Source organism: Myotis davidii, unplaced genomic scaffold (genome assembly GCF_000327345.1).
Source record: "Myotis davidii unplaced genomic scaffold, ASM32734v1 scaffold555, whole genome shotgun sequence".
NCBI lineage: Eukaryota > Metazoa > Chordata > Mammalia > Chiroptera > Vespertilionidae > Myotis > Myotis davidii.
This window is the reverse complement of record NW_006286315.1, coordinates 18,118-29,067: the sequence shown is the minus strand read 5'-3', so window position 1 is coordinate 29,067 and position 10,950 is coordinate 18,118. Positions and strand designations below refer to the sequence as shown.

Genomic DNA, 10,950 nt, shown 5'->3' with positions numbered 1-10,950 from the left:
AATATAAATTCAAAGTAAACATCATTACATAAAAGGGTACGGTCTTTTTTTTCAATAGTTTTATTCATTTCAAATGGGCCGGATACGGCCCGCGGGCCGTAGTTTGCCCACGGCTGGGATAGACACTGAGCCAAACCGGCTAGAGCATAACCAGCTTTCTAATTAAAGTGAGAACTAGGAAAGGTGGGGGCAGCAGCCAGGAAGATGCCCTCTTACCTGCCAACTGTGACCCTTTGCAGTGACCTGCTTCCCTGGCCTGGGCTGAGTGCCCTCACTGGAAGGTAAGCTCAGCATAAAGGGACAGAATGGGTAGCCCTACCTTCCAAGAAAATGTTTTCATTGCTTGGTCCTCCGTTTATAACACAAATCAGAGTAGTGTTTTTTGTATTTAAATGAGAAAAAAATTATATATATGGGTGTGTGGATGTGTGTGCTTTTTCTAAAGGGGAAAAACCGTTCTGGTCACTGGGAGCCAAATTTGAGGCGAGGAGTCTGGTTAGAAATAAGGCTCTCCTTTTGAGGGGGGGTGAGGGTGGCAGTGCTTGAAAAGTTGGCTGTTAGGGGCTCTTAAACCCTCACTACCATTTAAGGGTTTCTCTGTGCTCTGCCTGCCCTTCTGGACATGGTTGGCTAACAGGAGCAAACAGCAGCAGTCACCCAAGCCCCCTGGCTTTGGTTTATAAAGACACATATATGCACAGGGGTTTAGAAATATGAGTTGGCTGGTCTACTTGAGCATGTATGTTACCGACAAGGGGGTATTGAGTTGTTTTCTGGGAAACTAGCATGTCACTAAAACAGGCCTTTTGATGTATTAAAAAAAATTTTTTAAGCAAAACCAATTTAGATTTTTATCATATTTGCAGGGATTTGAAGTCTCTGTTTTACAGAATTGCTTGTTTGCTTCCAGTCTCCTTCCTGTCTGCTCTTTGAGGGGAGGGGGACAGCACTGGGCTAAACACTTGTAATTTTGTATCCTGGTGTCTGTGCTGAGTGTGAAATATTCCTTTCCACTTATTAAGATTCTGAGGAGTTATTTTTTCTTTTCTAATAAAAAAACAAACCCCACCTTCAAAAAAAAAAAAACTTCATGCCTAACTGGTGTGGCTCAGTGGTTGAGCATTGACCTATGAAACAGGAGGTCACGGTTCAATTCTCATCAGGGCACAAGCCCGGGTTTCGGACTCGATCCCCAGCAGGGGTGTGCAGGAGGCAGCCGATCAATGAATCTCTCTCATCATTGATGTTTCTCTCTCTCCCACCCTCTCCCATCATCTCTGAAATCAATAAAAACATATTTTTTTAAAAAAGGGATGCTTCAGGCCTGTGATTGGAGATTAAGTCGTCTCTGGGGGAAAGCCCCCCTGCAGCCTCTGGGGGAGGCCAGAATGAAGCCTTACTGCCTGGAGATGGGTGAAGAGCAGGCTCTTCTCAGAGGACTTGCCACCCTCTCTCTGCCTCCTCCAGCCTGCTGTCCCAGCTTTCTTTGTGGCCTGGATTCCCCCATTAACACCCGCTCCTGATCTACTACAGGGCAGGGGTCTGGTCAGGTTCTGTGGGGCTAATGAGGAGGGGCACAGATGGCAGGGCAGCCTAACCTCCAGTGACACTACGCCCAGTTGGGCTGGGAGGGTGAGTCTGGGGTCCCAGGTGGGGCCCCTGATGCAGCCAAGGTGGTGGCCAGCACATGACCGAGGGCACAGTTCCCCCATCCCTGGGCTCCCCCAACACTGTCCCCGCCCAGACCCAGAGCAGATGCTCGACCAGAGGACTGCGGAGAGGAAGGGCAAATACTCTTGGAGAGACCAGGAGATTAAAAGGGAAAGCAGATGTATTTCATGCCTTTCACAGTTCACAACACACTTAGTGCTGTGAACGGAGGTTAAGGAGAGACATGCCCCCATCTGTCACCAGTCCCCTTTCCCACCCTTGGCAGAGATGTGGCTCTGACACACTTTCCACTGTCTCCAAGCAGTACCCCAGGAGCCATCTGCCAGGCGGGGTGTGGCAGGACCAGGTCCAGGTCAGTAGCAGGAAGAACACTTTGGAGAACCTTCTAGCCTCAAGGACCAGAGGTCAGCCATGGCTCTGATGTAGCAGGATGCCTGACTGTGCCTCGAGCAGAGCCCTAGGTCTGTGCACCACCAAGAGCTCAGGTGCTCAGGAGGCATGGAGCAGGGGACAAGAGGGGGTGCAAATCAAAGCCCCTAAAGCCAGAGACTCACCTCTTCCACCCGGGGGTTGTGCATGTGTCAGAGTTTCAGTCTGTCTCAGGGAAGCACAGCTCGTTCCAAAGGTGCGAAGTGGAACTGCTTCCACTAAAGGCGCACCTGGGCCTCAGCGCCCGCAGGCCGGCCACAGGCTCCATGGGACTAACAGCTGCCCTACAGGCTGAACTCTTCATTGCTCAGTGACGGGTGGGTAACAGGGCACCCACCAGCCACTGCCACCAGCTCAGGGCAAGACAAAAGATGCCAGAAGCACCTGTTGGATGGACACAAGTAAACACAGGGGAGAGGAGGGGCAAAGCAAGGGGTCAAGGGTTGGTGCCTGCCCTGTGCAGAGCCCTGGAAGGTTCCAGACATGGGCTCTGCAGGAGGCCCAGCAGCTGGGGATCCTCGAAGGGAGCCTGCACACACCAAGCACCCGCCTTCCCCTCCTGTCTGTCCTCTGGCTTCCTGGAGCTACAGGGCTGGTGGCCCCAAGGCTGCCCCGGAAGCCGTCACTTGCCCCTCCCCACACACCCCATGTCAGGCAGGCTGTGCCTAGAGAATGAGGACTGAGGGGCAGGGCTCCCTCATCAACCTCCGGACCCAGATTAGCTGGCTGTTTCCTTTCCAGTCCTTGGCTAAACAGAAGACAATCTGAGGACTTTGACAGGGACGCCCGATATACTCTGGAACCTCTCCCAAGTCCCCACCTGGCAGAGGGAACTAGAGACATGTGCAGGTTTGCTGTTGACATCAGGGAGCTGGGTGATGCCAAGTTTAGTCTGTTCAGAAAGCAAACTCCTCAGGGCAGAACTTGGAGTCCTTTGCCATGTGCCTGGGCTGTAGTACACGGAGCTACGGACGAGCCCAGCCCCCGGGCAGGCAGTTCCTACCCCCAGCCTGGGCAGGCAGAACAGGTCCCCACCCAGCCTGGCCAGGGGCCCCACACCTGGAAACAAGACAGACACTCCCGAGAGGCTGGAAGTGTGGATTGCCGGAGACTCCAAAACCTGATGATCGAGGACATCCTAGCCAGCCTCAGAGAGCCAGAGCTCTCCAGAGGACACAGGAACAGGAATTTCCCTAAAGCGTGGAGAGCATCTCAGGAGCTATCCCACAGCGGCCACCAGTGGGAGCCAGAGCGACTGCGGGGAGGGTGGCATTGGGGGTGGGAGGCTCGCAGTGCCCAAGGACGTGAAGGAATTTGAAGCTGGTGTATCTGGCCAGAGTAAGAGACAACACAGGTGGACACACTAAACTTGATGAGGCATCAGTGCTTTAAAATAAGTCACTCAAAGATGATCTTGTCCCCCGACATGTGCTGCACTCATCCCCTAGCCAATCCCCAGGCTGGTCAGTAATAGACAGGTGGATGGCCCAGCTCCACCCTGGCCACTAACCATGTCCAGTGTCGCCAAGAGCTTTTCCATGCAGTTTAAGATATTAACAGTTGCTCTGCTCATTCATAAATACACAATTTTATTTGCTATTTTCAGGGGAAACTTAGGCATTAAACTGTCAGCTGATAAAATACGGATACCTAAAAAAGTATAAAAGTATAAATATCCCCTTAGAATAAATTTTAGTGAATTAGGTCTTACTATCTTTAAATTAAAAAAAAAAGCCTATCTATGATGTCAAGGTCACAAATTAAACAACAATAAGCGGCCAGCAGTGCCCCACAGGTATACCCTGAAGCCCACGAAGGCCGCCCTCCTCCCAAGGCTCCATGAGGAAAATGGGTCACCAGGGGCTAAATATGCCCTATAGAAAGGTTGCTATAAATGGTTGAAGCCAAACATTTAACAACATACAACAGACCTTACAAAAAGGAGTAGGTAAGTCCTAGGTGCTGGAGAACTTGGTTAATCAGGTTATTTATTGGCAAAGAAGAAGAGGGCACAGGTGAGATGCCTCCGGAAGCATTGAAACTAGACGTGCCAGACTCTGCCCGACATGTCAGCAGCCCCGGTGTCAGTGTGCACAGCTCCCGGGGGAAGCCGTAGGTCAGGAAGCAGAGAGCTGCTGGTCCGAGCCAGGTCCCCCAGACTCTAACAGTTTCCACGACCAGCTCAGAAAGGTCTGTTCTCAAAGCATGTGGCTACTGCAGGTTTTAAAGGAATCCTAGTAGTTCCAATGTCATGTAAGGTGGGCAGAGCCCATGTGTGGAGTCTCAAACATCCCAGAAATATCAGAGAGAACTGCATAGTTATACAAAGAAAATGAAAGAGCCGGCAAGAAAGAGAAATATGTGTGATGCGCTGTAAACATCCAATTTTCAACATGACCCGGAATTTCAGCTCCGGAAGCCAGGTGGACAGGCCTCCCGCCTGACCGCCATCCCAGGCGAGACAAAGGCACTGACGAGCGCCAGCTCCTCCAAGAGCCCATGGGTGGGAGGAACAAAATTTCTACCTCCCTTTAAAGGACTTAACAGATCAATCCAAAATGCAGCAACACTTTTAGGCATTTCTAAAAAGTAAAAACATTGGGAAGTCTATCCACACTGGAAATAAGAGATGCAAAGGTCTCTTGCCTGGAAAATACAAGTGAAGAAGACTTGACTGTTCCAGGCCAGGTCAGGCCAGGGGAACATGGCTCTGAAGGAGGCCCAGCCGTGGGGTGGGGTCCAGGAAGTAGTGAACATACAGAGGCCGCCTCTGTCAAAAGCTGCCCAAGGCTGCGAGAACCAGTCACACCTGGGCATGACTCTGACCCGAGAACCAGGGCCTGGTGCGGTGGGGTGACCAGCGGACACCCAGAGCCTGGGGCCACAGCACTGTGACCACTTCCTACCAGCAAGGCCCAGGCTCCATGACAGACTGTTTATGTAGCACCAAGAACGCTGTCCTCTAAATGATCTTCGGTGATTAAAGGGGTCGGTCAGGAGCATCCTTCCTCGGGCCTGTGTGGCACTGGGAAAAACCGAGCGAAGGCTCCCATAGCAACGCCCGCCTGGCCAGCACACCTCCTCCTAGTGGGGGATGCCCGGCCTTGGACAGCTGGTCACGTCTCTCACCACCCACCTCAGAGGCAAAAAAGGATTCACACCCAGATCTCTATAGAAAATTGTCAAAAGCAGGTTTCTTCTCACGGCCAAGCTTCCTCGACATGGCAGTTCATTTCATCTTGGGAAAAGGAAAACGTTTCATCAGCTGTCAACATTGTGCTCCTCACATCCTTGAACCTCGTTCTTGCAAAATCTGAAAATGCCAAATGCAGAGAATGAGGACTTGGGTTTTGCACAGGGAGGTGGGAACTACGCAGGCCTGGAACCAAGTGCCCTGCTTCAGGAAGTGGAGCCCACAGACCCCAATCCGCCTACAGACGGCTCGGCTCAGGGGCCTGAGGAAGCCAGTACCACAGCTAAGGTCTGAGAATAGGCTGGGGCTCAGCCCAGCTGACCCTCGATGTAGGGGCCTGGCTTGCATACCTCCTGGCCTACACGAGGGGCTGGCCCCTCCAACTCTCTCAACCCTCCATCCCAACCTGACATCAGAAAGGCATGCTCCCGCCTCCACCAGGTGCCTCCCGGGCTTCCTCCAGGAGGTCTGAGGAACACAGGCATGGCTGGAGGGGGGACAGCTCCTTATCAGGCCCCATGGGCTGCCAACAGCCGCCTCTCTCCCTCCCACTCTTCCTTGGCATTTCAGGGCCAGAGCAGCCGTCCATCCCACCCAGCCCTTCCCTCACCACTGGGATCAATTGTGCATCCCATCCACTTCCAAATTGGACTGGGGAGCTCCTCAAGGCCTGGAGCCACCTGGGGACACACCTGTGCACTGGCAAATGCCCATGGAGTTGAACCCCACACCGGTGGAGGAGCTGGAACCACCCTGTGTCCCTAGGTGGGGGCTTCAGGGCTGGCAAATATTGCTGTTTCCATACATCAAGTATGGCTGCTAAGCATCGGGTAACCAGGACAGATAGGCCACAAGTCCCGGCCTAGCCCAGCCTAGCCAAGGCCAATGCTGTAAGATGACCCTCCCTAGGATCGCATCAGCAGTGTAACAGCGAGCCGCCCAGCGGCCTTCTGCACTTGAATTTCAGGGCTGAGAGATACGGCTTCGAGGACACTGTGTGCTTCTGAGCCCTGGGCCCAGGCACAACACAGGGATATGCCCTGGAAGGGAGCCAGTTCTGCTTGTGCCAGGCCCAGACCCACATGGATGCTCTGGCCAGAGTGAGGTTCACTGCCCCCCAGCAAGACCCTGTAGGGAAGAGGCAAAATCCTCAGGCTCACACCGAGCGCCCTGCTGGCCCCCAACTCAACAGCCGGGGCATCGCCCCTAGTAGGTACAGTCCCTCAGTCATCTAGGCTCATCCGAATGACTCAAGAAAAGGCACAAATTCTTGGGAGTTGCTCCAGCTGTCTCGATACCCCTCCACCCCTGCTGTCCACAGGTCTGGGCCCCCTGAGTCTGAGAGCTCTGGGGCTGCTCAGGCAGCCCATGCAAGGCATACCTTCCGTTGTGCTGTGCTGGGGGAGCAAAGGCCCAGATCAGCCCCTGCAAGTCCCTCCTGCCCCCAGGTGCCAGTCACAGCCCCAGGCTGCGACTCTTTATCTTTGCTGTTTGCAGGGAGAGCTAGGGCTGGCAGGGCCCCATGAAGTACAGAGCTGCCCTCACTTTGTGGGAGCCCAGCAGAGGAGAGGGAGTGACTGAATCTGCAGGACTAAGTGGTGAAAACAATGAGGCCCACACACGAGGAGGCCCACATAACCGGACCGTGGCTTGAGAGCAACGTGACAATACAGGAAGGGCTGCCCTGCCAGAGCAGGAGCCCCAACAACTATCTCCTAATGAGGACAGAAGACCCCTCCTCCGAGGACCTGTCTGCCCTGGACACAGCTCTTACCTGGGCCACCCGCCTCAGGGACCAGGGCAGGCCATGCACCACGAGCAGCACCCCACAGGCAGGCCTAGGCAGATCCAGAGGCTAGGGCAGCTCCAGGGCTGCTCTGTGATCAGCCCACACCCACCTCTCCCACAGCCCAGACCTTAATGTGGGCCACCACAGCAGCTCCAGCCAGCAGATGCAAAATCAATAACTGAGAAGGGGAGCTGAAAGAAGTCCCCTTGTCCCTCCCCGATGTAGTCCCAGTGCCAGTAGGTACAGCTCCTCCAAGCTCATGCAGGCTCCCCTAAAGCCTCGCCAGGTTCCTATCACAGTTCCCATCAGTGGTCACCATCAGGCCAAAGTCTAGGACCTGCTGTCCATCTGCTGCTGGGCCAACTAAGATGTGGCCCCAAATTGAGAAGGGCCACAAAGACACACTATACACCTGATTTCAGAGACTTTGAAGTGAGAAGCATAAAGTATCCCAATGATTTTTTAGGTTCAAATTAAAATACTTTTTGCATGCACTGAATTAAGAGTATTAGCATAGCCCTAGCTGGTTTAACTCAGTAGATAGAGCATTGGCCTATGGACTGAAGGGTCCCAGGTTCAATTCCAGTCAAGGGCATGTACCTCAGCTGCAGGCTCGATCCCTGGCCCTGGTCAGGGCAACCAATGGGTGTGTCTTTCTCACATCAATATTTCTCTCTCTCTCCCCATCCCTTCCACTCTCTAAAAATCAATGGAAAAATATCCAAATATCCCCAGGTAAGGATTAACAAAAACAAAACAAACAAAAATGGGGCACTAGCATCAATTTCACATTCTTCCTAATGTGGATGCTAAAGAGTTTGAGAAGATAGATGGAGCTCATGCTGCATGTCCTGGGCTCTGGCAGCTGGTCTAGACCAGTGGTCGGCAAACTCATTAGTCAACAGAGCCAAATATCAACAGTACAACGATTGAAATTTCTTTTGAGAGCCTAATTTTTTAAACTTAAACTATATAGGTAGGTGCATTGTTATTAACTTAATTAGGGTACTCCTAAGGCTTAGGAAGAGCCACACTCAAGGGGCCAAAGAGCCGCATGTGGCTCGCGAGCCGCAGTTTGCCGGCCACGGGTCTAGACCTCTGCTCAGCAAACATTTTCTTAAAGAGTCATATAATCATATAAGAAAATATTTTAGGATTTATGGGTCAAATGGCAAAATGGAGGATGTTATGTAGTTATATAATCACCCCCCACCAAAACAAACAAACAAAAAACCACCAACCACTGAAAGTGTAAAAAAAGCCCCCAGTCTAAACTTCTCATGGCCAGAGGGTCGGCCTCTCAGTGCCTCCTGCCTTTCTCAGCTCCTCTCAGGACAAAGGCTGAGGGTCCCAACCTGCAGGGCTCAGCCTACAAGGGGGTCCCTGATGGGAGAAGGGGACCCCAGGATGATGCCTGGCTCACCCACCTTCAACCTGCCCTCTCTGGGCTTCTACTTCCTGTGTGCAAGCCAAGGGAGTAGGCCAGGTGGTTCCTGCTAACAGAGAATGAAGTTGGGTTCTGGAACCAGCTGGGCCTATGAATCTCAGGCAATGAGAGAGGCTGGGAGGTGGCAAAGCAGTGAGGAGCCGCTGGGGCCTAAGGAGGCACACAGAGAGGACCCACACATGCTCCACCGGCATCCTCTGCCCGAGGCGCCTGGGAGTAGAGGCACTCTGGACTTTGGCTTCAGGATCAGAGTCCACCTTCTGCATCACAGCCGCCTCCTCGGCCCCGAGCACATGGCCCAGCAACAGGGTGGGAAGGCTAGCAGCCTGGTGAGGAGGCCTGACACCCTTCTCAGGCCCCCCAGCGAAGGTCTGTCTCACCCAGACAGGCGTCCTACAGGGACAGACAGCTCACTCCCAGGCAGGCCAGCTCTACTGCAGGTCTACACAACTGGCAACTAGTGTGGAAAGTTTTCTGTCAACTACAGGCATGAGATAGACACAGCAGAGGAGGGGCTGGGTCAAGGAAACTGAGGTATGGGGTCCATTGCAAGGGCGGCAGAGCTCACCAGGACATTTACACTTAATCTGAGTCATTCCCATCGTGACCCGTCTCCTCGTCATCACTCTGGCTCGGCACACAGCATGCGGCAAGGGAGAAGAAGAGAGGACACCATCAGTGCAGGGCAAAGCAGGGGCCAGCAGAGGGAAGCCGGCCCAGAGAGTCCTCAGGGACCACGGATGCTCAGGGCCAGGAACTCCCATTGTTCTGTACAGTAAACCACAGACCAAGCCTCATCTTGGGGGCCTGGGCCCCGAACGTACATGACCAGATCACCCCATGGAGGAACACGGGGCTCAAGCAGCTCCCTTGCCCCATCGTCCCTGGGCCTGGCACTCCCAAGTGCCCGAGTAGTCCTTCCCCCTTCGTAGTGAAGAACTGAACCTTGCCCTAACCGAGGTCTGGGCTTTGCACTCGGTTCCTGGTTACACGTGGACAGTCTGACAATGTGATGGGAGGCAGGATCAATCAGCCAGGAGGCTGGAGATTGCAATCAGGTATGTGGGTGATTAATCATCAATCATGTCTACGGGACCAAGCCCAGTAAACTCTCTGGACTTAGAGGCTATGGGAGCATCCTGGTAGATCTGAATCCTCCCTCTGTACTCCCTGTAATAAATCGTCACCGTGAGCATAACAGCGGTGAGGTCTGTAAATGCTTCTGGCAAAACACAGAATCAGAGAGGGGTTGGGAAGCCCCTAACTTGCAGCAGGTGGTGGGTGTGGTAGCTCTTGTGGGGGCCACTCCCCTTAAGGGACGCCCCACCCCCACCTGCTCTGTCCAGCCACTGCCACCGTGACAAGGGAGCTGTTATGGCTGCAGGCTCTCATTGGTGAACAGGGAAGACCGCAGTAGTGACATTCACTACCCTCAGGACGTGCAGCACTGCTACAACCCCGCTGCCCGTGGGTGTCCCCAGTCCAGCCCCAATGGTTTTCCATGGCTTTCCAGAGGACCCAACCGCGCTCCACATCCTCGGAAACTCCTGCCACTGCCCCCGTTTAGAAGTCACTGTGGCCACCACACTTCAGAGCCAGGTATTTTTAGAGAGAGAAATAGGGCCGTGTTTTCAATGACAAAGAAATTTGGGGTCATGCCAGGAGCTCCCTCATAGCACAGACACATTCTTCTGCAGCTGAAAAACCACCTGAAGGAAATGAGGTTGGGTGGCTGCCCTGCTGAGCTCGGCTATGAAAACTTGTGAAGTTCAGAAATAAAAGCTTCTAAAAATAAACAACTTATGAGTCCTGCAATTGCTCAGAGAGAGATGTGCCTTCCCATGAGGCTGGGGGATCGCAGGGAGGTGGGTTCACCTTCCAACCCAGATTCTGTGGGAGGTATGTCCCAGGAACTGGCACCGTGACTCCTCCATCCCTGGCGTGCCCGCATCTGTAGGGGAACTGCCCCATCCCCCATGCTGTCCTGTCCTGAGCAGCAGCAGGACAGCCCACACCTGAACACTTAGCCGCAAGCACTGCAGAAGGGAGGGTGGGGACTTGAGGACTCGGTGGACCCTGGCATGGACAATCTTGCGATGGTAAGAATGCTGCCTGGAGCCAGTGGAGGGCCAGCAGTCAGTGACTCTGCTGTTAGTTGCCAAGCCCACACCTCCAAGAAAGACCCTAAAAGGTTCACAGGGGTGGTTCTGAGCAGGTGGTGGCCAGCCAGTCCGAAAAGCCCTGGGAGCCCCGGGTTAATGTGATCAGTTAAAATCCTTCTGGTTCTAGCCCTGGCCGGTTTGGCTCAGTGGATAGAGCGTCAGCCTGCAGATTCGATTCCGGTCAAGGGCACATGCCTGGGTTGCAGGCTCGATCCCCAGTGGGGAGCATGCAGGAGGCAGCCGATTGATGATTCTCTCA

At 53.6% G+C, this 10,950-nt stretch overlaps 1 protein-coding gene across 1 annotated transcript in view; it reads right to left on the bottom strand.

Annotated features, from left to right (window-relative positions):
* Positions 1 to 3,672: 3,672 nt before the first annotated feature.
* The window catches only part of KCTD5 (potassium channel tetramerization domain containing 5), a gene marked incomplete at its 5' end in the record, with an annotated part of 15,306 nt that continues 8,028 nt past the window's right edge, over positions 3,673 to 10,950 (bottom strand). Inside the window, 2 exons of the mRNA XM_006757922.2 lie at positions 3,673 to 5,413; positions 9,098 to 9,156. Of these exons, the coding sequence (XP_006757985.1) occupies positions 9,112 to 9,156 (45 nt within the window). The remainder of the gene's footprint in view (positions 5,414 to 9,097; positions 9,157 to 10,950) is intronic.